Source organism: Myxocyprinus asiaticus, chromosome 12 (assembly GCF_019703515.2).
Source record: "Myxocyprinus asiaticus isolate MX2 ecotype Aquarium Trade chromosome 12, UBuf_Myxa_2, whole genome shotgun sequence".
Lineage (NCBI taxonomy): Eukaryota > Metazoa > Chordata > Actinopteri > Cypriniformes > Catostomidae > Myxocyprinus > Myxocyprinus asiaticus.
This window is the reverse complement of record NC_059355.1, coordinates 47,905,537-47,933,215: the sequence shown is the minus strand read 5'-3', so window position 1 is coordinate 47,933,215 and position 27,679 is coordinate 47,905,537. Positions and strand designations below refer to the sequence as shown.

At 38.5% G+C, this 27,679-nt stretch overlaps 2 protein-coding genes across 7 annotated transcripts in view; one reads left to right on the top strand and one right to left on the bottom strand.

The window, feature by feature from the left end:
• Positions 1-5,750, top strand: part of LOC127448955 (nuclear factor of activated T-cells, cytoplasmic 2-like) — a 357,327-nt gene extending 351,577 nt beyond the window's left edge. Inside the window, exon 12 of one of the 2 annotated variants that reach the window (XR_007898612.1) lies at positions 5,730-5,750. The gene's annotated coding sequence lies outside the window, so the exon portion shown is untranslated. Of the gene's footprint in view, positions 1-4,635; positions 5,273-5,729 lie in introns of those variants that run through there. The other variant, XR_007898613.1, reaches the window with a different exon arrangement.
• tead3b (TEA domain family member 3 b) overlaps positions 1-27,679 on the bottom strand; it is a 59,350-nt gene that overhangs the window by 10,793 nt on the left and 20,878 nt on the right. For 2 of the 5 annotated variants that reach the window (XM_051711975.1, XM_051711977.1), the window contains exons 3-6: positions 22,525-22,776; positions 12,703-12,767; positions 10,641-10,703; positions 180-311 (exon numbers count right to left, since the gene is read on the bottom strand). In XM_051711975.1, coding sequence (XP_051567935.1) covers positions 180-311; positions 10,641-10,703; positions 12,703-12,767; positions 22,525-22,648 — 384 coding nt within the window. In that variant the 5' untranslated portion in view covers positions 22,649-22,776. Of the gene's footprint in view, positions 1-179; positions 312-10,474; positions 10,538-10,640; positions 10,704-12,702; positions 12,768-22,524; positions 22,777-27,679 lie in introns of those variants that run through there. The other 3 variants (XM_051711976.1, XM_051711978.1, XM_051711979.1) reach the window with 2 other exon arrangements.

Below are 27,679 nucleotides of genomic sequence, written 5' to 3'. Positions count from 1 at the left end.
CCCGATACTGTTTGTTTGTTATCGTAAATTGTTTCTCGTTTGTTTTTTGTTTTTTTTAACTGATGGACAGGTGCCAATTATTTTTCTGTTGTAATTGACAGCATGTCACAGATGCTGTCAAAGTTGCACTGGAGATGGAATACTTCTATAATCAGGATCTGACAGCGTGGAAATCTCACCCGTGCACTAGGGGGGTAAGGGGACTGCGGCAGAGGTGGAAGAGGCGGAGTCTTCATGAGACGGGGAGACACGATCTGAGCCGAGGAGAGCGCCGCCATGTTCTGGAGAGCCTTGTCTTTGGACGCTTGATCCTAAGGAGAGACACAGGTGAGAAGAATATTCCAGAATCACATAAAGTACACAGACAAAGCAAAGCAACAAATAGTGTTAATGACAGAGCGCAGACTGTTCTAACAATGCAAAGCAGCAGACTGGTTATGATAAAGCAAAAGATCCAAGCAGAGGAAGTGAAAATGCTTTTAAAAAAGGAAATCAGAGAGCATCCAGTGGATCACAGAGAATTATGTAGTCATTCTGATAAGCAGTAATTATGTAGTTTGATGTTAAGCATGTGAAGTGTCTCATATAAAAATAAAAATAAAAAAACAACAACCTTGAAACAAAATTGGAAAATGTGCCATGTACGCATCTCTGGTATTCCATTTTCATGAAAAAAGGAAAAAGCTAAAGCAGCAAAGGAATCCAACTGATAACAATTATTTAATAGCAAACATCTCTGATCTGAACCTCAGAAGCAAAAATGGTGTAAGAGTTAAATTTGATTAATTCCCGTAAATCAGTTCAAACTGTTCACTTCAACGATTTGTACTATCACTCAAACATGATAACATTAGTCCCATATGGCATTTAATAACAATACAGTATATGTAAATGTTATTGTTTATTACTATGTATAATGTCAGTGCATATAAATGGAAATGATAAAAAAAAAAAAAAAAAGAAAAATCATCAATGATTAGTATTTTACTTCTTGAATAAACATTTGGAATCTACTTGGCTACAATAGCTGTTTGTCTGAAATGATGAAAGGAAATCAAAGACAATTCAGAACAAATGTAAATACATAAATATCCAAATGTAGTATATTGAATATTGTCAAAAGGTTGAAAATATATATAATCATGTATGTTATAATTAGGGCTGTCAATCAATTTACAGTTGTAATCAAATTACATGATATGCCAATTAATTAATCAAATTAATTACAATTAATCACATATATAAATATTTGCTGAGAAAGGCCCTTAATTAATTACTCAAAATAGAAATGTTAAAAAAATTAGACAGTTACATTCAAATAATTATAAATAATTCCGATAATTAGAGTGCATTACATTATTGTGGCAGACAAGTAAAGCATTGATAAGACAACACAAAGTGGCTTTCCATAAAAAAATAAAAAGACTATTTTTAAGATTTACGCATTTAAATTTCATAAAATCCATCAGATTGATTTGTGTTTAATTAATAAAATAAAATATTTTTTATTTTATTTTTTTGTTAAAGATTACTCAATTAAATTTGATGGAATTTTGTTATGAAATTAAATCTTGTAATTAAATGTGTAAATCTTAAAATTATAATTTTTTGAGTGTAGAAGGCAATATACTGTTTATTTCTATACTATTGAACAGAAGCCTATCAATGGCCTACAGTCCACAGCAATCCATTTTTATGATTGCATTCGTCAATCTGTCCAAAATAGATTCATAATAAGGGCTTTTCAAGGATGCATCATGCATGAGACAGACCCTTTGAGCATCTCACTTTGGTTGTGTCGCATCATAAACAGCAGTTTTAGGTTTCTGTTACACTAAACGTCGTTTGAAACTTTAAAAAAAAACATCTCGAGATGCACACATTCAAAATTGTGCTCCATCCAGCTGTGTTTGTACGCAAGAACGCATTCTCATCTTGTCCTGTCGCTAGTGTCTGTACAGCTGCATGTTGCCTTTTCAGCTGGAGCTTTGCTTACTGCCCCCTGCTGAAAACAGGTGGCACTTCAAGCAGGTAGTAGGAATATTCCTTATTATGGTCTGGGGACATGATTAATTGCACACAATTTAACACATTATTTTTTATATAATTAACTGCAGTGAATTAACACTTTAAATCGACAGCCTTAATTATAATTTTATACTAATAAAATATGTTTAAATAATCATAAACCCATAATCACAAAGCTCTAATACAGGACAGACATTCTAACAAAAACATTTTGCCTTCATCCAAAAACACCATACATTTCCAATTCAGCTTTAAGTACACCAGCCAACCAGGCCAGACATTTAATGAAAACATGGCCAAGTTCCTTCTTAAAGAATTTGACATTACCCCCATGAAAAACACCCCAGAAATGAAAGCTGAATTTCACCAAATGTTTAAAATGACATTCCAGTTTTCCAGAGGCTGAGTATGTAACATCTAGCTGGCCTCCACATACATTATAAAACTAAAGAGGGGCAACATGGAAACTTCAGAGACCAAAACGCCCGGGCATATTATTGACATAAGAATTATAAGCAATTTATGCACACCACAGGGCAAGAAAAAGAGGGATTTATAATGGCAGTGCTGGATAAAAAGCTGAACCTGTGCAGGACAGCCAAGAAAAGCGAAGCGAAAATAAACTGTAAACAAGAATTTGCATAATACAAATCCACACTTACCAAGTTCATGGCCTAAATCAAAAGAAAGAGAGACCATTAGTGCAATATTGTGAGCTGCATTATTAAACCTATCTTACAACTGACATAAATGTTTTTTGCATGTATGTAAAACATATGAATTAGTCACAGTCAATTCTAGTCTGTAAAATTCTATGATATTACTGTATATAAGCATATTTTTGAACTGCTTTCAGAACTTAATGTGGTATTTAAGTGTGGAAACGTTTTTTTTTTTATCTTTTAACAGTCTGTTGGGCGAAAATTGCCATAGTTAGACATATAAACAAGTACTCTGCAGTGTTTAATCATGTACCTCACCCAAAAGTAGAGTTATAGGCAAACAGGCTTAAGAAAACCATGTGAACTTTCTAGAGTGCATTTTATGCAGTGTCTTGTTCTCAAAGTATACACTGGCAGGGGGCGCCATACACTACCATTTAAAATGCAACAAGGTTGAACATTTCACCTGGATTTCTGAAAGGAAGGATGGCAAGGGAAGAATTGTTTATATTTATGAGGAAAGTGTTACATGGTTAGTTAGGGTAGGTTAGGGTTGGGTTATTGTTTCTCAGACCAAACAGGTAGCACTTATTCATCCAATCAGGTATGTCTTTCTTCATGAATATTAATGACGCTTTTCTCTGGCATCCTACTTTTCAGAAACAAATTGCTGGCTGGCCATTATTGTAAATGTTAAATATTATGTCCAGAATGTATGTTTGACTAAAATAATCCAATATGTTTCCCAAATTTGCGCAAGAAAGATTTAAAATCACTTTATACACAATTAAAAAAATGGTAAAAACAAAGTCTCAGTAGTGATATACTGATATATCGTCCAGGCTTTTTAACTGGCTTATATTTGACTGTTTTAAAATAATTATTGTCCTTGTGGTATCTCTACTTCTTATCAGTTCCAAAATCTATACACAGATGTATCAATGAAAAGTCAGAAATTTGAGAAATTATTCTTAAAATGTAGAATTCAACAATTTTGAGTACATATTGCTTGCCATCATTAAACTGTTATATACATATGGATGTTTCAACAACTTTAGGCACTTTTCTGTCAAAGTGGTTGATTTTAATTAAAACAAAAGGCCCATTCACAGATGCAGCATCTTCCAATGACAAAGCGACCTGATCACACTAATTTTCAATGAGAGCTGGTGAGTTCTGGGAACTATGTGGGCATGTCCAGCGACTTCAAAAAGTTGAGAAAAGTTTAACTTAATGCAAACAAGAAGCGACTTTTGGCAGTGACAGCCAATAGGAGTGAAGACTATGTGGAGCTCACGTCATCTGTCTCCTGTGAGACAATGGCGTTGATTGCAGTAGAAGATTCTTTGAGCGATTACACTGTTCTATATGATTTGTCTGTAACCATGTATATATATTATATATTATAGCATATACTAAATTAACCGGGAGCCACTAGCCAGGTGGTGTTCTTGATCGAGTGCCAGTTGAACAGTTCATACATATGGAAAAAATTAAGAAACCATTGCAAAATTATCAGTTTCTCTGGATTTACAATTTTTAGGTATGTGAGTAAAATGAACATTGTTGTTTTTTATTCTATAAAGTACTGACAACATTTCTCCCAAATTCCAAATAAAAATATTGTCAAATATTGGAATAAGTGGCAATCAACTGATCACAAAGTATAGTCAGGACATTACTGATGTAAAAAACAGCACCATCACTATTTAAAAAAAGTCATTTTTGATCAAATCTAGACGGCATTGTCTTTGAACATTGTCTTTGTGTTTGTTTTGAGTTGCCACAGTATGCAATAGACTGGCATGTCTTAAGGTCAATATTAGGTCAAAAATGGCAAAAAAGAAACAGCTTTCTCTAGAAACTCATCATTCAATCATTGTTTTGAGGAATAAAGGCTATACAATGCTTGAAATTGCCACAAAACTGAAGATTTCATACAAAGGTGTACACTACAGTCTTCAAAGACAAAGGACAACTGGCTCTAACAAGGACAGAAAGAGATGTGGAAGACCAGATGTACAACTAAACAAGAGGATAAGTACATCAGAGTCTCTAGTTTGAGAAATAGACGCCTCACATGTCCTCAGCTGACAGCTTCATTGAATTCTACCCGCTCAACACCAGTTTCATGTACAACAGTAAAGAGAAGACTCAGGGGTGCAGGCCTTATGGGAAGAATTGCAAAGAAAAAGCCACTTTTGAAACAGAAAAACAAAAAGAAAAGGTTAGAGTGGGCAAAGAAACACAGACATTGGACAACAGATAATTGGAAAAGAGTGTTATGGATCTTAACCCCATTGAGCTTTTGTGGGATCAGCTAGACTGTAAGGTGCGTGAGAAGTGCCCAACAAGACAGCCACATCTATGGCAAGTGCTACAGGAAGTGTGGTATCTGGACAAAATGACAGCTAAGCAAAGCTGTTATTGCCGCATGTGGGGGATATTTTGATGAGAACTCTTTGAAGTAGTTTTTTTTTTTCCAAATTGTAATAGTAATTTTTCACGTTATTAATGTCCTGACTATTTGTAATCAGTTGAATGGCATTTTGGTGAATAAAAGTACCAATATGTACATTATTCCAAACTTTTGGTTGCCAGTGTGTGTGTGTGTGTGTGTGTGTACACACACACACACACACACACACACACCGATCAGCCACAACATTAAAACCACCTGCCTAATATTATACAAGTCCCCCTCGTGCCGTAAACACATTCTTCTCACCACAATTGTACAGAGCGGTTATCTGAGTTACCGTAGACTTTGTCAATTCAAACCAGTCTGGCCATTCTCTGTTGACCTCTCTCATCAACAAGGCGTTTCTGACCACAGAACTGCCGCTCACTGGATGTTTTTTGTTTTTGGCAGCATTCTGAGTAAATTCTAGAGACTGTTGTGTGTGAAAATCCCAGGAGATCAGCAGTTACAGAAATACTCAAACCAGCCCGTCTGGCACCAATCAGAATGCTGCCAAAAACAAAAAACATCCAGTGAGCGGCAGTTCTGTGGACTGAAACACCTTGTTGATGAGAGAGGTCAACGGAGAATGGCCAGACTGCTTTGAACTGACAAAGTCTACGGTAACTCAGATAACCACTCCGTACAACTGTGGTGAGAAGAATATCATCTCAGAATGCTATTCTGAGATGCGGGTTGGCGCTGTTTTAGCGGCACGAGGAGGACCTACACAATATTAGGCAGGTGGTTTTAATGTTGTGGCTGATCGGTGTGTGTGTGTGTGTGTGTGTGTGTGTGTGTGTGTGTGTGTGTGTGTGTGTGTGTGTGTGTATATATATATATATATATATATATATATATATATATATATATATATATATATATACATACACACACACACACACACACACACACTCCAGATGTCATGGTCCCCACAAAGCCCCCCGCTGAACATCGAGTCAGTCTGGGGTTACATAAAGAGACAGAAGCAATTGAGACAGATTAAATAGATAGAAGAACTGTGGTGAATTCTCCAAGAAGCTTGAAACATTCTATCTGCCAACAACCAAGAAAACTGTGTCCAGGTGTACCTTGGAGAATTGGTGCTGTTTTAAAGGCAGAGGTGGTCACACTGATTAATGATTTAGCTTTTTATGTTTACTGGACTTTGTATGACATTAAGTGATCAATGAAAACTATTAATGTCATTATTTTTGAAGACATCCTCACTATGCAACATTATTCACAAGTGCATAAAACTTTTGCACAGTACTGTGTGTGTGTCTGTGTATATATATATATATATATATATATATATATATATATATATATATATATATACATACACACACACACACACACACACACACACACACACACTGCCTGGCCAAAAAGAATTTGCCGTTTGGACTTAAAGCAGATACTTAAGAGCCTATGACTGGATCATTATTCCAGTGATTAATATGTTTCAGCTTGCAACAATTCTTTTAACCCTAACTGATGCAGTGTGTAGCCTCATTTCTTAAACAACCATGTCGGAAGAAGGATCTCGTGGTTGTGAAAAAGATGTTACTGTGTTTCAGAAGGGGCAAAGTATTGGCCTGCATCAAGCAAAGAAAACAACTAAGGAGATCAGCTGAAATCACTGGAATTAGGTTAAGAACTGTCCAACGCATAATTTTATTTTATTTTTTCTCCCCAATTTGGAATGCCCAATTCCCAATGCACTCTAAGTCCTTGTGGTGGCGTAGTGACTAGCCTCAATCCGGGTGGCCGAGGACGAATCTCAGTTGCCTCCGTGTCTCCAGAGGCTTTTTTCATGTCCGAAAAAGAAGACATGTCTGTGAAAAAGAGTACGTTTGGTCACCCTAAATTTCACAACGAAATATTAATTCTGACGTGGTGCTGTGGACTGATGCAGAGGTGGAGCACGCCAGTGAATTGTTTTGGTTATTGGTGCAGTTATAGCCAGTTATTGATGCATGGTGGTGGACAGATGTTTTCGGAGTTGAGTGACTTATCTCTCCCTCACAGCTACCGTTTAGTGGAGTAATGACACCTGATATTGTATTTCATGAGAACGGCAGACCCATTGGAAGTAGCAGTCCCATTTAGAGACGAGAGTCGAGAAACATCACGAGCTGATTTGATGTAATGGGGAGACATTATTTAAATATAGGCCTATAAGGACATAACATATTTGAAAATTAAATCATTTTAGTTCAGTTGGACAGGCAAAATAAGTGACTTGAGTAGCTGTACAGCACATCAAAAATAGAAACGGAGCAGCTGTCACCTGAACGCCCGTCACATCGACGGATAAACTATTAACATTAATGCTGGCCGTATGAAACTTTCTGGCAGGCCGTATTTAGCCTGTGGGCCGGTGGTCTAAGACCCCTGATATATAGAGTTAATAAAAATGATGCGTGAAGTCATAGACTTTTGAGTCATAGATTTCGACATTGATAGATCGTTCATCTGGTTAATGATTTAATGCACTGAGCACTGCTGAATTTTATATAACACTCTCCACTGCAGAATGTTAATTTGTAGCAACAAGAAAACTAATTCCTTGTCAAATTAGAATGAAATCTTAGTTGTACCAGCAATATGTCTCATCTGTGATAGGATTTAATAAAGATAAGGACAGACATGCAGTCCACTAATAACACTAGAGTAAGCAGTAGGAACGCCCACTTGCGACTTTATAATACAGAGACCTGCGACGTCAAGCAATAAATACACTGCATGTGTGAATGGGGCTTAACAGATTTGAACTTGTTTCTTTTTGTTAAATGAAGGGCACATTACAACTGACTTGGAAACTTTTTAACAGGCCTTCATCATTTATTGTTGGTACTTTTCAAATGCCTTTTATGTATAGATTTCACTGTTTTATCCTTGTCACTGACCCAGACTTTTAATATTGAACTAGGAAAATTCATTATAAAATACAAATTAGTACATGTTTAAAACTGTTATAATCCAAGCAAAAAGTGAATAAACATTTCAATATCTGTTGAGTGAAAATGATTTCTATCAATTAGAAATCAAACAATTTTGACCCTGATAAAAGTTTTTTCAGAAGTCAGTGTACTTGTTAACCAAGTAGACAAAAGTGTCAGTGAAGAGCATGCTTGAGATGAAATATGAGACAAGTGATGTTTGAAGAAAATAAAGAAAAATCATGGGAAATATCACTTGAGAGCAGAATATTTTTACTGGGTGTCATTTCCAATCAAGCTTTAATTCTGCCAAATAATGCAAAATGTGTGAAAATATTATCTCAATGTGTGTATTTAGGATACATCAAATGTTAGCTATGGAATTAGCCTAAACAAGGCAAAGGAGTCTGTCATTTTATTTCAAAAACATGTCAGTGTCATTTCCATCTGCGTCATTTCCACCATAGAAGTTTATTAAAGGTGCAGTATGTAAGATTCAGAAACCCTTATTATTAATGACACCTGTGGCCGGTAAGTGAACTGCAGCCAGCTACCTGCTGCTCACGCTCGTGCACACACATCGACCAAAACAATGATGTAACGTACAAAGAGGCTGAACATGATTCACCGACATCATGCTGACAGATGAGGTAGCGTAATTAAAATTACACAGTTATGATTGTTTTACTACAAACTTTGAGGCTGTATATTATATTTGACTCTCCAGTGCTGGAACAGGGCTAAAACAAAGTGTGGATATAGGTCTGACTATACTTCAAAACTACAGTATCGCGATCACTTTTCTTTGCATGATACACTGACTGCATTTATACGATAGCCTATGTCGGCATTAGCTAGTTAGCCAGCTTTATCAATAGCTGTTAGCTAAATTTGGTGGATGATGACAGTAGCTGTTTATAAAATAGACTGTACATTATAAATATGCTGACAATTCAGTACTGATGTGATTCAATCACAACTGTTATTTTGATACTATATCGATGCGCTATTGTTTTATAATTATAGATTGTATATATTTTCTGTATAACCAAGTTACGTGGTTATACAGAATGAATGAGTCTTTCTGCATTATCACATTTCATGTGTTATTGTAGTTTACCTTGCTGAATAATTACAGATTAACATTATGTCAGTTACTGTGAATTAGCATACCTGATTTTAGTATAAAGAAAAGATCGTTGAAATTATTTGAAAGTATGAAGCAAGGTAGCTTGCAATTCGTCAGCGTTAGCAGGCAAGATCAAGTTAGCTAAAATGACACAGATCAATCCTTATGGCACTATATTTTACATGTTTTGCAGTTATGTAAGTTTACCTGTCCAATAAGAAGAACGCCAATTCAGGGTTGTTTTTGATCCCCAAAACCGAACGAAGGTCCCTCCAGGAATCAAATGCCCTGCCGATGTTCACTCTAGTTTTCGCTCGACCACGATCACGTTCCCGTTTAGCCAGACAGGATTCAGTAGATAAATGTTTTTTTTTTTTGGCTTACTCGGAGTTTGTTTAGGAGTCAGTGTTGTGCTGGGAGCTGGACTTTTGCTGGATTCCATCTCTAAGATAACGTTACCTAGTGTTGCAGACTGTCTGTTGTCGCCGTTGAATAGCGGAAGAGAAGCTACTGTCTGAGGCAAGGCTCTCGGGAGCGCGCATAAACGTCACATCCTTTGGATTTTCCCGGCAAAAGTGACCCGCTCCCTTCGCATGAAAATCAGTCAACAGGCTTTAATAGGCAACCTAGGAAGTCTGGGAAGGGCTCATTTTTTAAGTTGCGTTACAAGCCGTACACACATTGGTGAAAAAAAGGCGAATATTACATGAAAAATGTTACATATTGCACCTTTAAAAAATACAGAATTTGAGATGTGATGAAAATTAAAGACATCAAAGACATATTTAAAAAAGTGTGAAAAATGCTTTAACGAGACTTGATTTTTTAATTTCCACAGTGATAAAATTGAACAAATTGAAGGAACACCCATATATTGGCATTTCGGTCAGCCACTAATTCACATGATTGTGTCATCCGGCATTTAAAGAAGAGAACTGAACAGTGGTGACAGACAAGTCTGGTTGAAAGAAAAGAAGACTGAAGAAATAGTGAGCATCAGGAAAGCCAACAGGCAAAGAGCTCAGCTCTACAGAACGGCCAATCATGCACTTATAGCCTTTATAACAAACAGTAGCGCAAAAAGCCAAGCACTGCACTACACAAAACAAGTCTGGATTGCCTTAGCACTTTACCTGATATAAGTGCTCATTTAAAAATAAGACTATTTTTCTCAGCCAAAAGATAACTCGAATTTAAAAGGCTGATGCTATTAAGACCCAGCCCCACCCCGCAGGAAAGCGCATACCTTCAGCTTTGACTGTATCTCGCGAGATTTTCTCCGGGCAAGAACCTGCAAATGGCTAGAAACCTGCAGAACAGAAAAGCGAAAGACGAGGGAAAGAAAAAGAGGAAGAGAGAAGAGAAAGAAGATGTAACCAAAGAGGAAGAACCCTGTTGTGTTTTCAACCTACCTTTATACCTGCTTGATACTCTCGAACTTTCTTCCGTGCTAACACCTGTATGTGACTAGATACCTGAAGAATTTTGAGAGTATCAACAAAAGCACACACACAAACACACAAACACAACCACAGTCACATAACACTATGGGAACAAATGTGTGTAAATCAGTAAAAACGATTCTTTAAATGGGAAAATTTACGTAAGAATGCATTGGTCATTTATGCTATTAAAAGGCAAAATGCTTCATTAACCAATTAAAGGATTAGTTCACTTGAAATAGACCAAAAAGAGGAATATTCACTGAAAATCTGTAATCATTTGCGTTTATTCAAAACACGTCAAGACGCATTGTGCCAGGTTTGACTAATAATGCAATTCGCAAATGTTGTCAAGTGTGTCGTAACTAGGGGCTTTCACGATACCAGAATTTCAGTGGTCGTACCATACTAGTAAAATTTCATGATTCACAGAATAACAATTTCGATACCATTAAAAAAAGGTAAAAAACAAAACAAAACACTCCTTTAGCCTATTTAACAAAGTTAAATGTATCAATGTAAATAATACATTAAAACAATTGCATGTTTCCGTGAAGATTTTCCCAATTAAGTGAACATTGCTTCAACATTTTTTAAGTAGCACCCTATGAAATCTGTTACATTAATTGTTTTATCTAAATTCCATTTTCCCCCCAAATTGTTTCCATTCCCCATTTTAAAGTCAATTTCATTATCAAAATCAATTTTATTATCAAATAGTGTCTAATCAAATGAATTCATAAAACTTTAAATCAAATTTGAAATTATATGTCAAAATACCACTGCATTTTTTTTAATCAAATTAAGTGTTTCAGAAAAGATCTTCACGTCATAATCCAAAACACAAAATTAGCCTTATTTTTGTCAAGTAAAGTGCTGCACAACAGATTATGAAAACATTGATTAAAAACTTATATTCAGGGGCCTGGGTAGCTCAGTGGTAAAATACGCTGGCTACCACCCCTGGAGTTCGCTAGCTCGCTAGTTTGAATCCCAGGGCGTGCTGAGTGACTCCAGCCAGGTCTCCTAAGCAACCAAATTGGCCCGGTTGCTAGGAAGGGTAGAGTCACATGGGGTAACCTCCTCGTGGTCGCTATAATGTGGTTCGCTCTCGGTGGGGCGTGTGGTGAGTTGAGCGTGGTTGCCTCGGTGGATGGCGTGAAGCCTCCACACGCGCAATGTCACCGTGGCAACGTGCTCAGCAAGCCACGTGATAAGATGCACGGATTGACGGTCTCAGACGCGGAGGCAGCTGGGATTCATCCTCCGCCACCTGGATTGAGGCGAATCACTACGCGACCACGAGGACTTAAAAGCACATTGGGAATTGGGCATTCCAAATAAAAAAAAATAAATAAAAAAAAAACTTGTATTCAGTACAACAGCACTCTTGCTTGCGAGACATTGCTTAAATTATTATTATTATTATTACACTAAATACTACAATGATTGTACTATGCATTAGTTAAATAGTTCTGTCGTGATTTCTTCAATTCTCCCATCAGGCTTTTATTTTGACGTGAAAGATTTTCTGTTCTGTGTTTTTGACAGTAGTTTCACACTTCCGGTTAAGAGGTTGGTTATATGGCCAAATGTGATTATTAAAATGCAAAATGCTACGATTTAATTATAGAAATATACAGTATAGTCTGTAGGCACTGCGTGCTTTACAGTAAATGTGTGCTTTCTTCTGTCATCTACTACAACAAGCACAGCGCGTGGTGATCAATAAATGTGTTGCTTTGATCAGTTTGTGTTTTCAGTGCATAAGTGGCTTCAGACATTCACATGTAAAGCACGCAGCACATGCAGACTGTATTTATTTAATTAAATCACACTAGGACATATCACTATTTTAATTTTATTAATTGTCCATATCAAACATTTAAATTTACTAAACCCCATAATTATTATGCAAACAAAACATTTTGTGTAATTAGCATTTAGTCTATGGCGAAACAATTGATTTTTACTTCCGGAATAAATAAAATAATAAATAAAGTGCAAGTTACACAGACGTCAAATCAAATACCTGTTTTCTTGTGCGGGTTTTGCCTGTCCTCAGTTTGATGTATCTAGCAATAAGCTCATTTCGACCTGAGAAGAAAACAGAAAGGATGCGTTTAAAACTTTTCTATAAATTATAATGAACAAAAGGTGGCAACAAAAGAGAGCAATAAGTTCAAATGTGCACGCAACTCTAAACAACACCTACAGACATGACGAGATGGGTTACCACAAAAAGAAAACTACTGATGTACAGTTGTCAACATCTTTGTTAGATTTTCTCGCAAACACTGTGAAGTAACATTTACAATTGAACCATTTTTAAAACAACTACTCTGCCATAAAGTTTGTATTTTTAAGTAATATTATATCAGTAAAACTGGTAAGACTTTACAATAAGGTTTAACATTAATTAACATGAACTAACAATGAACAATTTTACAGACTTTATTAATCTTGGTTTAAGTTAATTTCAACATAATACATTTTTAAAGTCAAAAGTTATATGTTAACATTAGTTAATACGCTATGAACTAACAAGAACGATTGTATTTTTAATAACTAACATTAACAGATTAATACATGCTGTAAAAGATATATTGTTCATTGTTAGTTCATAATACCTATTGCACTAATGTTAACATATGGAACCTTATTGTAAAGTGTTACTGTAAAACCTTTAATAAGGATAAGTCTTGTTGCAATACATATACAAATGCTGCAAAATTACATAATAGCCTATGCTTCACAGATTCTACACATAATTAGTTTCAGTGGTGAACAAATATTTATTCCAATGCATATTTTCAAATGGTCCAAAATATTTAGGCCTAAGCAATTGGAAATTAGTTTTAGGTCCATTTGTCTGTTATTCTTCTAATCTCTTGTGATATATTGCACATTGACTGGTGGCTCCTGTGGTCTAAATACAGTATGTGTAGTCTGTAATACCACATTAGTGACTCTATTGTGATGTACCGTTAGATGGCAGTAGAGGAGACATGTTACATGAGCAAATGTTAGTCAAATGACTAAGAGCATGTCCGCTTCTCTTGCTCTCTTTCTGAAGGTTATACAAGCAGGTCAGTCTTTGTTCAACAATAAAACCAGATTTTAACACAAAGACACCTGCTCCAAAAAAGAAATAAAAAAAGTTTATATATATATCTATATATCATACACACACACAGTTGTGCTCAATTTTGCATACCCTGGCAGAAATTGTGAAATTTTGGCACTGATTTTGAAAATATGACTGATCATGCAAAACAAAACCTGTCTTTTATTTGAGGACAGTGATAATATGGAGCCATTTATGTATCATCACATAGTCGTTTGGCTCCTTTTTAAATCATAATGATAACAGAAATCACCCAAATGGCCCTGATCAAAAATTTAAACACCCTTGAATGTTTGGCCTTGTTACAGACACACAAAGTGACACACACAGGTTCAAATGGCAATTAAAGGTTAATTTCCCACACCTGTGGCTTTTTAAATTGCAATTAGTGTCTGTGTATAAATAGTCAATGAGTTTGTTAGCGCTCAGGTGGATGCACTGAGCAGGCTAGATACTGAGCCATGGGGAGCAGAAAAGAACTGTTAAAGGACTTGCGTAACAAGGTAATGGAACTTTATAAAGATGGAAAAGGATATAAAAAGATATCCAAAACCTTGGAAATGCCAGTCAGTACTGTTCAATCACTTATTAAGAAGTGGAAAATTCGGGCATCTCTTGATACCAAGCCAAGGTCAGGTAGACCAAGAAAGATTTCAGCCACAACAGCCAGAAGAATTGTTTTGAGAATTGAAGAATACAAAGAAAAACCCACAGGTAACCTCAGGAGAAATACAGGCTGCTCTGGAAAAAGACAGTGTGGTTGTTTCAAGGAGCACAATACGACGATACTTGAACAAAAATGAGCTGCATGGTCGAGCTGCCAGAAAGAAGCCTTTACTGTGCCAATGCCACAAAAAAGCCCGGTTACAATATGCCCGACAACACATCGACACGCCTCACAGCTTCTGGCACATTGTAATTTGGAGAGACGAGACCAAAATAGAGCTTTATGGTCACAACCATAAGCGCTATGTTTGGAGAGGGGTCAACAAGGCCTATAGTGAAAAGAATACCATCCCCACTGTGAAGCATGGTGGTGGCTCACTGATGTTTTGGGGGGGTGTGAGCTCTAAAGGCATGGGGAATCTTGTGAAAATTGATGGCAAGATGAATGCAGCATGTTATCAGAAAATACTGGCAGACAATTTGCATTCTTCTGCATGAAAGCTGCGCATGGGACGCTCTTGGACTTTCCAACACGACAATGACCCTAAGCACAAGGCCAAGTTGACCCTCCAGTGGTTACAGCAGAAAAAGGTGATGGTTCTGGAGTGGCATCACAGTCTCCTGACCTTAATATCATCGAGCCACTCTGGGGAGATCTCAAACGTGCGGTTCATGCAAGACGACCAAAGACTTTGCATGACCTGGAGGCATTTTGCCAAGACGAATGGGCAGCTGTACCACCTGCAAGAATTTGGGGCCTCATAGACAACTATTACAAAAGACTGCACACTGTCATTGATGCTAAAGGGGGCAATACACAGTATTAAGAACTAAGGGTATGCAGACTTTTGTACAGGGGTCATTTCATTTTTTTCTTTGTTGCCATGTTTTGTTTTATGATTGTGCCATTCTGTTATAACCTACAGTTGAATATGAATCCCATAAGAAATTAAAGAAATGTGTTTTGCCTGTTCACTCATGTTTTCTTTAAAAATGGTACATATATTACCGATTCTCCAAGGGTATGCAAACTTTTGAGCAAAACTATATATATATATATATATATATATATATATATATATATATATATATACACACACATACACACACACACACACTTCTGTTTGCTTTATAGTGTTTAAAAGTAGGCGAATCTTCAATTACTAGAAGAGTTTCCTCTTTATCAAAGAAAAATGTGAGAAGAATTTTGAAAATGTGAATCATTTTAATGGTCCATAAAGTACTGTAGGTTTCATTTTCTTTTATGCAAAATATATATATATATATTTTCTATTGCTCTGGGAGTTTTACTAGAGCATAAATCAATCTAATTAATAATGGAGATTACAATTACAGCTGCCACACTTAACTAGTTGGGACAAATGTCCATTATAGCATTTTTACAGCATGCTTTTGAGTACAATCATGTCCGTTGATCGCTTTCCCTGTATAATTTATTCAGTACTGGAATAACAGTTTGTTTTACATGCTGCCAAGAGGGTCAATGTAAAGTCTGCCTTTTAAGCACAGTTTTGCTGTGTTATCTATATAAGGAACATGACATGCATAGGCCCCCACATAATGAATCAACATTAATCACAATTAAAATATCAAGGGAAATAAAAGTTTTTGTTTTTACAATTTTTGTTGCAGCCCTAATTATTTCCCAGCCATTTCTTCATAAAATTCACCTACTTTATGATCAGCACCATTACAAATGTGTTTGCAATTTTGAGTCAGAGTAGAGACGACTAAACAGAGTTGAGTTTTGTGTCTGCACAGCACCCTTTCCCAGTCACACCCTCTCTCTCTCTCTGCCTCCGCATTCCTTGCATTCCACTGTGCCTGTGACATCTGCCCCACACAACCTGCTTTGATGAGGGCAACAGCCTGGAGCACGCATTGAGAGAGTGAGAGGGGGAGAGAATGACAAGAGAAAGAGACAGAAAGACAAAGGGCTTTGCTGTTTCTGCCAACAACTGGCAGCTGAAGCTCACTCTGTCCTCCCCAACGGACACCCACACCTGTCGCGGACTGTCCTGCAAGTGGCAAAGAATAACACGGACCCCCTTGTGTCCAATATCTCCAACTCTCATTCCCTCTTCAAGTTTCTTCTCAACCTTTGCTCTTAGACCACGTCCGCAAGTGGGAGACACGTGTGCTCACTGTGCATGAATATCCATGGTTCTCCAGTTCAGGAGCACATGTCTACTCAGGACCCCCTCTAAGGGCAATGTGGTGTAGTGGTTAAATCTAGGGAGTGGTAACCGGAAGGTTGCTGGTATGATACTATGAAGCATAACAGTCTGGTTCCGGAAATAAAAATCGATTGTGTTTCTCCATAGACTAATTTATTTTTAACAATAACATAAAAACCTTTAAAGACAGACCTACCGTGAGCTCTGAGGTTGTTATTCGATGCTGAAGCCATGTTTTGTTGAAGCCATCAGTCCGTGTAATTTCAACTTCATTTTTAATAGCGGAATTCCTGGTGAAGGACTACAATATCCGTGAATCCTGAAGAGCAAGATCCACCAATCAGAGAGTCACAGCAAACAAGCTCCACAACGAACTGCCACTCCCATAACACACTGTGAAAGACGCGATCGAGTCGTTCTCCCAGCTTTCTGAATAAGCCTTCCGTCTGCCGTTGGTCAAACAAAGAGATAGTCTCGCCCCCAACTTACGGCACTGGTTGAGTCACATTGTTGGGGTGGGTTTTATGCGGGTCGCTCAAAACAAAGATAAATTTTCAAAGCGCCACAGAAAGACAGTGCTTACAGTTTCAGAAGATTTACCTACGAAAGCTGAAAGAGGCTGTAAGGGATTAAAGTGAAGTCGGTTCAATATTACATTTCCTTTAGAACAAAGACGAGAACAATAATGCCTGTGGTTTCTCTTCCTCTGCTTTTGATTAATTTCAAGAGCTCAATGGGGGACGAATCAAACCTCCATGAAAACAGACAACATGCCAAAGCTTGGAGACCTTTCCTTGTGGCCACATCAGAGTCAACTTATCTGACAAACTCGCATGCCCTTCAAATGCTTTTTATACTCTGCTTAAACTATTATCCACGATAAACATACTGCTGAGCAGAATTGACACCTAAGGAGGGCACTATCAAGTAGGATGAACCCACACCATCTCTTTTCAGGGCAGTGAATGACGCTTGGCTCTACTCTATCCTGAAGGTGCAGGGCATGCTGCAAGTTGAATGTTGAAACACAGTTGGAAAAAAATCTCTCAGAGGTGGAAATTATCTTGAACAGCTATGAAACCAGACAGACGGCATTTCTGCCATTCAACTGGGTAGTAAATCACTGAGCAAAGCCAAGATGCTGAGAAGGGGAGATTAAGGAAGACTGTTTTGGCTCAGTAGGACTGCGTCAATAGTTGTAGGAAATCTCATAAATTGAAGTTGGCTTGTAATTTTGTGCACGACACGTACAGTTGTCAGTGAGGTGTACAGGGTTCCTGTAGCTCAACTGGTAAAGCATAGTGCTAGCAACAACAAAATCATGGGTTCCATTCCCAGGAAACATAAACTGATAAAATGTATACCTTGAATGCACTCTAAGTCGCTTCAGACAAAATACATAAATGCCAAATGCATAAATGTAAATTTAGAATGTAAATGGCCGAGGAGATGAAGAGAGTCTAGAAAACTTAAGTTCACCTCAACTCCAATCAACAACAAAAACAAAAGAATACTTGAGGCTAGAGTACACTTTGTTTTTCCACCTGTCGTTCCACCTCGCACACAATCGAGTGCCCGGCCTTCCAAATATACTTTTTTGAAAGTGAGCCCATATGAACGCGCTCGACATATGCACACTACGACTGCTTTGCATTCATTAGTGCATTCGACAGCAGATGCATTCGCAGTAAATGCGCACTGACGCGGACTTTCCACATGTCTAGAAATACCAGGTGCAGCATGCGGAAAACCGAAGTATACTTTGGCCTTAATGCTCTTGGAGGATTTCCCTGCTTGAGGTATGACAGTTTTGTATGCCAACAAAATTAAAATTAATTTAAATCCAGCCCCTATAAAACAAGCATAATAACTCAATGCAGTGTCGGTGTAACACTTATTTCCAATGTTGGTGGAATTAAAAAAGTGGTGGCTCTGCAATTCACATTACACTGCGGCCTTTTCAGGCCTCATCCAGACGGTGTTAACAGGGCCAAAGCAGTCGGCGTTCCCAAGGCCTCACGTCAGTGGTGGTATTATGAGTGTTGACGTCATCCTCCTCGTGAGTGGGCTTCTTCAGTGGCAGAGCTTGGGCCCTGCCAATGAACCCTCAGATGACTGCATGTAAATGGAGAAGGTGTTTACAGTTGCAGGAAAAAGCAGGCACTCCATAAGGCCAACACGCGCTTTCCTGGCAGCTCACCGGTCAGCTGGTAGAGCAAAAGTGTAAACGACATAACAAGCTGGTTATGTTGCAAAAATAATTGCAAAACTTTCAAATCACGACAGTCATTCCTTAATGTCAAAGTCTGACAAAATAGGTTTATTAATAAGTTTTAACCACCAAATCTGCATTACATTATCCATCAAACATGCGGCAGAAATAAAAATGGAATCAAGAACATCATATGGCCATGACGTTTGAAGATTTGGTCAAGGGAATCCCTCAAAAAAATAGTGCGCAACATGCCTTAGATATTAATATACTAGACACAAGCATAAACTTGCAGAAAATGCCAACAATGCCCCATCAACAATGTCATTATTCCGGTATTTGTTTATCAGCCAGTCCCAATGTCTGTAGTACAGAGCAGTGGAGTGTCCTTCCAACTACATAGTCAGCGAGGGGAGGGTAACGCCTGGATGAAGTAACTTCAGACAAAGCTGAAAACTCAGGCTCTGTTCCCAAATCTAGTGAGCTGCCTCGCTGTCTATATAAGCAGCTACCTTCTAAGGCAGCACCCTAAATTAAATTGAACCTCAGAATGAATTTGACATTCACACGAGACAACAATAGCAATCCTCAGGGGACAGTTGGGCAGATATTGAGGTTTAGCATTGTGTTCTGTAAAGGGAAGGTTTCCACTTTTCTCCACCAACACTGGGCTGTGTTCAGGACTCTTCCTGTCCGCGTGCCATGCCTTCTCCAAGTCTGGTTTACATCTCTAGGCTGGGCTGGCTAATTCAAACCAGCAGTTTTGTCATGTCCGTTTCTCTCAGGAGAGGAAAGGAGAGTAGACAGAGTAAGAGGGAAACAATGCCAAACACCTGGTCCCTCCCAATCCAGCCAAACTAGGCCATCCATCTGCCGTTACCAAGACACATCTGAAAGAGAGACATGTTGCTCGTACCAACCAGATTTGATAATTTTGCAATCAAGTAGCGACTCACTTTCAAAACACTATCCTCTCACTGAATGTTTAGTCAGCTCAGACAGTATAGCAAAGATAAATTGATTTTCTGTTGGTCTTACACTGGTTGTGTACTGCAACTGTACGCAAATGTTTGGCCAATGCATTGCAAGAGCATAGTCTGTGGTGGTAACAACCTCAGTACTGAGGGGGTGATAGAGCTGACTTCAATCAACTGTGCCAATAAAATGGACATGGTATTATTCAGGTTGCTAGCTATGCTTGAACTAACCCTAACTGGTTATATTGTCTTTTAACTGCTGCTCTATGACAGAAGTTTACCTGAAAGAGAAAACCATCCATAGAAGACAGTTTACGGTAACGCCCACGGGCCATGCACGATTCGTTCATTAGTTTTTGGTTTCGAAAATTAAAAACAATAATTAAAGCGTGGTCACATTTACCTTTGCACGGCAAAACTCTGTTGGCGAAATACACTCGCTTGGAATAAGCCTGATGGGACTTCCAGTGGCGAAGAATTTCCCTCAGTGAATTTCCAATTAAGTTACAATTTGGTTAACTTTGACACTGGAGTTTACATCATTGACCAATAGGACGTTGCTTGGTCTGGCAGTGACCTCTGTGCGCTTCATACAAAGCTACAGTGAATATTCACAATGGACAAGGAAATAATGAGTTTTTATAACTCTGCTCTCCCAGAGTATAAAGTGCAGCAGATTTCAAATATTTGACAGAAAAAAACCAAGCCATTTTCTAGTTTTTGCTTATTTCTTTTTAAATAATAATTAAAAAAAAAACGAGATTTCAAAGCATAATATATTTTTTTTCCAATTTAAAAAAAACAAAACAAATGCAACGTGCACAGACCGCCCACTATACTGGCCAAAGGACAAACACTGAGAATGCAACAAGCTTGCATAACTTGAAGCATTTGCATTTAACAAAGCTGTATACTCATTTTATATCCATGCGCAAAATGAGAGAAATTGAGACGTTTGCTATTTATTTTTATTTTTTTACAATTCTGTTTAAAATTTAATTTTTATGCTAATTTTACACCCATGAGCAAAAACACAAGAAATTTAGCTGATTTTTCATTGTTCCGATTTTTAAAACAAAATAATGAACAACAGAATATTCAAGTATAATTTATTTATTTATAAAAAAAAAAAAAATGTAAAAAAAAAAAATCAATGCAATTCATACCTGCATTGCATTACATTACATATTGCATTCAGAGACATTTCTGAATACAAAACATTAAATGGAGCTTGTGCAGCTAGAAGCATTTGCATTCTTGCATATAGAGTATGTTTCGGGCCTTCGACAAATTCCTGTCCTGATGTTGTTTAATCTAATGAGAGTATAACACAAAACTGGAGATACTTCTTCACACCTGGAGTCATTAAAGTTCTCTGCCTTCAGGTAGACCTACCTCATTTAGGAGAAGAACTAGAAAGTAAAAAAAAAATATTTAAAAAAAGAGAGAAAAAGAAAACCCGAGGAGGAAGGGTGAGAGCAAGACATTGTGGGGGAACAAACCTTGATTGAGCAAGACAAACGAAGCTGGTTTTGCCACTTTTTCAACTGGGTGAGAGGGAGGGAAAAAGGAAAATAAACTGCAATCTTCGCACGACTGGAAACAAGTTGCTAATTATCGAAGATGATAAATAAACCAGTTTGAGTCTTAGGGCAAACAGGGAAGTTGAAAAGACAAAAAGAGAGGAGGGGGTAGCAAGCCGGTGCAGAGCGTGAAACACAAAAAGAGAGATATGTTCTTGAGAAACCTGTTGGCTGCTTGGCTCGTAGTCCCCCGCGTAACTCTACGACAAGTTCAGGCCTGTTTTATATTCTGTTCTGAGTTCTCAAAAACACAACTGCTGGCTAAACCGTGCATGTATGTGTGTTTTTAAAGATGGGTGAGTGTGTAAGTACATGTGCACATGCTTCAAGATCCTTCCTATTTCATTTTGCCATCAGAAGACACAAGGGAACGAGAAGCTCCTTTTATCAAATAAAATTGGTCACCTACATAAGAAGCCTTTGACGGCTGCTATTGAACTGTTTCTAGACCTTGAGCTTTACTGAATATGAGATTACGCAAGAGAGCAGTGGTACATGAGACACTTCGTGTAAAGGTTTATGAATGAGTGATCGGCGCATGTGTGCATGGATTCAGCTACTTGTATGCAAGACATCATGTGCTAAGTGACGATTCCCAGAGGATACTCGAGTGGATCACAATCACTCTCCATCAGTATAATATCTCCCTCTCTTAGCTTTTCTCCGGTTTCCATCCCTTTATGTCCTCGCCCCTTCCATCACCCATCCCATCTAAAAAACACTTGTCTTGCAGCCACACAAAAACATCTCCATCACAAACATGCATTGCAGAGAATCTTAAACACTTGGCGGTTGATGATCTCAAGTGATCAAAGTGAAAAATGGGTGTTTCTTCAACTTCGGGCACTTTTAGCACTGTGGACTTCTAGAAAGTACTGTGCCGACTAACAATGGGTGTGCAGACAGTAAAGATCACGTGATCCGTCACCTGATACAATTGGAATACTAATAACCCGTAAATGTAAAAGCACCTTAACGTAGAAGAGATTTATCACTTGATTGTTATTACATCACAACTCATTAGGACATGACGTAATGCATGTTTCAAACTCTGTAGCAGCATGCAGTCCAGTACACTCAAGCTAACTTACCATACATCTTTCCCTCATCCGAGAGGATGATTTTACGCCGGCCGCAGGGTGGGTAGATCGCCAGTGCCTCCTGAAAGCTCTGCTCGATGTCTGGGCTCCATACGCCCTCGGCGTCTCCGTCCATGGCCTTGTCCAGCTCATCACCCCCATCCTCCAGCCCCTGCTCTGGGCTGCCGTTTGCACTCCACTTGTTGGACGCAATGGTGCCGGCTCCTACCGGGCCCTGCCACGAGGCCCCACACTATGCAATTACTGAGAGAAAGAAAGAAAGAGAAAGAGGCTGAGAGAAAGATATTAGCAACCATCATCATTATTCTGTGGACATAGAGATTAAGCTAATTATTCTTAGAAAATACTCTCATCAATTTTACTTGAAACAATCCACCCCATTCACAACAACATCACTCACTTTATTTAAAACTGCTCCCTTGTAGACACACTCACCCCAAAAATGTGAGAACCCCGTAAGCCTCATGCTTACTTTCCTCTGCAACTAATGAAGACAACAGCAACTGTAACTCTCATTATGGTTTCCTTTCCTCTAATGTTCACGAACCGACAAATACATTTTTTACATTATATAAAATCCCATTTGAAAGGATTAGATAATTAGGACTGGTCAGCAAAAATGCTTGTGGTCAGCAACGAGCAGCCCAGTGTGGCTGTCTAAGCGTCTGAAAATGGTTAAGAGATCTTAAGTGTTTTTCAGGCTGCCCCTTTTTCGCATGGTATTGTTCATGAGGATTAGGTCCCAGGAGTCACTAGTATGCCCACATAGTTCATTCTTTTATTTCACTTTCTGCTGATGTTGACGAAAAAACACAGCTTGGGTAAATACGGCTGACTCCGATTGCGACCTTCCTTTGGGGATATTCAAATGCTCTGGTTACACACACGCTGAAAGAATAAGCTTGACTTGGCAGCCCGGAGACACAGAATGAGCAAAACAAAAGCATGGAGAGTACTGAAATATGTGAGCAGTCTAATTACTTTTCGGCATTGCAGGCCCATGCCTCAATCTTACGCCACAGGGTGAACAATTAGCGATACTGTACATTTCCAAATCACATTTGCCTCTCAGAGACAAAACAATGTTAAGTCCAATCAGGATGGTTGTAGTCACAGCATGTTCCACGTAAGTGTTACAGAACCTCAGAAAGATTTGAGAATAAAGGTCAAACAGAAGAAAGAGATGATTTTCTCTGACAGAAGAACCAATATTTAGCACCATGGGTGTATCTCAAATGGAGAACGCCAGTCCTGTCCAGGGGCTCAAGGTTGAAGAGGAAACACACACTCATTTACACTCACTAGCCCTTGTCGATTTAAATGCACAGAGGTCACAAACCGTAAACCCTTAATGTCTCAAGAACTTGAGAAGTGTTTAACAAGGGCATAAAATACTAAAAAGGTTAGGGTTGCACCAGCTGTGCATAAGGTCTGTCTTAAATTGGGACATAACATTAAAACTAAGGGCTTAGTAACTACTAGTTAGTTTGTAACTAAGTCAGTGATTACTTTAGCTGCACCACCATTTCTTAAGGCAAGACTTAACTAGTAGGTCACAAGCTCTCCGTAAAGTAATGCACAGTCGCATTATATGAGGTTTACCTTTATTGATCCCAATAAGCAGCTATGATTTGAAATGTTATCTTGTTATGGTTGATGTTCAAACCTATTTCTAAACCTGTCTCTCGTAACTGACAGCGCACTTAGATTGGTTTCATGCTGAGGAGCCGCAAAGAAGTGCGTTTTTTACATAATGATCTTTCTCGTAAATGTAAACGAAAGTACGTCAACATCAACATATATGTCTAAAGGACTGAAGTCTGTCACACAAAACATGAGATATTGATGTCATCCAAACCTTTACTCCTGGTTGGAGGTTTACATAATTTAATAAGTTTATGAATCACTTAAATGTGCTATATGTAATATTTTTACTGTACTAAATCATAAAATGACCATATGTCATTAGAGAATTAGGAAACATGCTAAGTTGAAGTACTGGCTTCTCCGATAACAATGCTACAGCCAGTATATTCTAATTTGAAGTTTCCAATCTGGGCCGGAATTTCTGTTTATGTTTTGGCCTGTGTGATCCCGCCCACTGCCCACTCACCAATAGTATTTCGACACCACTGGGTTGCCAGATTTGAACAAGTTTGCAGGCAAACAACACTGCGTGCTGCAGCCATGGGAGCCAGCAAACGAACTGGATCAGAGATAACAGATTCCACCTGACCTAAAAAGCCTCGCCATCCGTCTAAAAACCACATGACCAGAGGCGTAGTAAAACAAGTATAAATATTGGAGATGCCTTTGGAAGATGGACACAGCTTAAAGCCCAGAAATCCTTTAAAACATTCTGGCAACCCGCATGAGCTTAGAGTCTGGAGCGGGGCAGACAACTCTCCAATATTTTGAATTTGGACTGCAGTACCCATTTCAAACGCTTGTTGTCAATCTTACATATAGCACCTTTAAGTTTAATAGTCAAATATTTAGTAGTGTGTAAACTGTAACTTGGTGCCCATTTAGGTTATAACTAGTCTGAGTTGCAACCTACGCATGGCTGGTGTAATCGGCTCCAGGTCCTAAGATACTACTCGGGTCCCTCTTTCAAAGACTATGGGATTTCATCCACCAGATGAAAATCGTAAGTTGAATTACTTAGAAAAGTAATAGAACTAGAGATACACTGATGCGTCGGCCAAACATCGGTATCAGCCGATAAAAGCAATTATCAGGACTATCGGACAATTTAGCCCAAATTATACTTCGGTCATACGCGTATGTATTCGTCTGCGTACAGGACGCGTGATGCAAATTTCTTCATCAGTAGAATGCTCGAGCACTGAAGGTGTGTGGACTGATTTTTATAACTGTGCATACTCTGAATGCGCAGAATGTGCATGTGTCTGGAATTATTTGCACTAATTAGTGGGTCCACATAGTGGCAACACACACAGTTGAGCCTTCGCTGCCACGAAGAAGCACTTGATGATGTAATCGCAGCTAAACATAAGGAGACGAGGGTAAAAACAACAACATAGGATGTGCACGTCAAGAGTGCATGTCTGAAGGAATATAAAGACATCTTTATACATCTAAACACCTGAAGAGAAATAGTCCAGTATCTTGCCAACCGCCTGTGTATGCGCGCAGAGACCAATGAAGAATACTTTGAAAGGCTAGCATTCGAATGTACGCAGACGCTAAGCGTTCATGTCAAAACCGATGTATACTTTGGGTTTTAGCCTTCAACTCATGCTGTGTGTGAAAGAAAATATCTCTTGTGTGGAATTACTTTGAATTGCAATTTGTAAGCTTTGCACTGCTAGAATTTCATGAGGTTGAAGTACTTTTAAAACTTTTAACACAACTAATTTGATTACTCACCTTAAAGCTCGACAGAGCAAGAAATAAGTTTGTTAAAGCTAAAGCGGAGGCTGCTTTGGATTAATCATTCAAAATTCAGTTAAGAACATTAAAAAAAACTTAAGGAATCTTACCAATATAATGTGATCCTAACAAAAGGCTATTCAGAATTCAGTTGATGTGAGTTAAGAATGTTAAGGTGAGTAAACAATGTGTTTTTTTGTTTCACTATTTTATTTTTTTTGTCTGAGACCAGTTACTCTGAAACATGGAAAACTTGTAGAGAATTTCTGCACTATTCTACGCCATTTTGTAGTGCAAGGCACTGAGCGTTATACACGGAAAGCGCAACAAAAAGAAGAGTACGAGTGCCCGATTATGTATTTCTTCAACCGAAGTGTGGAATGTTAGACACTTAATGCACACTCAATGGTCATGGCTTGCCCTATGTAGCGGAACGGGTGGAGTCAACTGGCTGAGATGCTTGCCTGTCAAAACAATTGTAATTAATGGTGAATGTTGCAACTAGCAAAACTTCTGAAGAAAGTGTTGAACTGAGTTTGGCAAACATGCTAAAACAATCAGCAACACATCAAGTGCATTTGCTTCCATCTGCTGAAAACAGCATATGTGTAAGGAAAAAAAAACTTTTCATTTGGAATGCTACTACACTTTGTAAAGTCATTCACTACATGGCTGAGTGCATGGTGTATATTGTAAGTGCATAGTGTGTCTTCTCAAAAATGTGCATGATGAGGTATCAAGCATGTCTGCTGTACAAATGAGGTGGTTCAAGATACACACTGAGGGGTTTGCCTTTGCAATCACCACTAATTATATAGCACACCCTACATGTTTATAGAATAAACTGATCACATTATGCAAGGTAACATACATGATTTGCTTTCTCTGTGAACAAGACATGGATGTATGTTCTGATAAAACTGTGTTTTGTGTGTGCAAGTGTATGCAGTAGAGTAGAGGGTGAGTGACGGGCATGTGTACGGCGAGTGCAAGGAAGCCGCTCTATTGGAGAGTTGGGCTTAAATTCCAGACATGTCCTTATTAAGGAAGTGCGGCGTAAGTTCTCTCTCTCTCGCTCTCGCTCTCTCGCTTATGTCAACCAAGCCCCCTCTCACTCTACCCTCTTCCCCACCCTGCACTCCCAAACACTCTGCCCAAATAAGGAAAGGAGAGCAATGGATGAGGGGAGGGGAGGCATACTGGAGTCAAGGGGTGTGTGGGGGTGAGACAAAGCTGGATGGACGGGAGGGGAGGGGAGGAGGACTGACCAATTTAGACATCTACTTCGGAGTCTGAAAAACAGTGGGATTGTTTTGGACAAAACGCAACATCAGCACGCCCGGGGACCTGAACGTTCTCTGTGCTGCAGATAAAGTGAGAGCTAGTTGTGCTGCTAACTGCAGGCCAACTCTGCCTGGACATGGCTTGTTCTAACAGAAAACAGGCCTTGTACCAAGAAGAACCATGGTTTTTGTACCATGGTATTCTTGGAAGTACCTTGGAGTAGCATGTAAATACCATGGTACATGAAATCTGGTACCATGGTGAACCTAGTGTTATTATCGTTTACTAAAACATTAAGATATTGTGATGTTGAAAAGGCTATTTGAGCAGCTGATTCATTATGACAACCGCTTCAGTCCCTCTCTGCTGGTAAAAAGCAGAATAAATGCAGCGGTTTGATCGTACACCTCTGAATCCAGCCTAGTGTAATCACATTTGATGAACGTACACGCAAAGGTTGAGAATT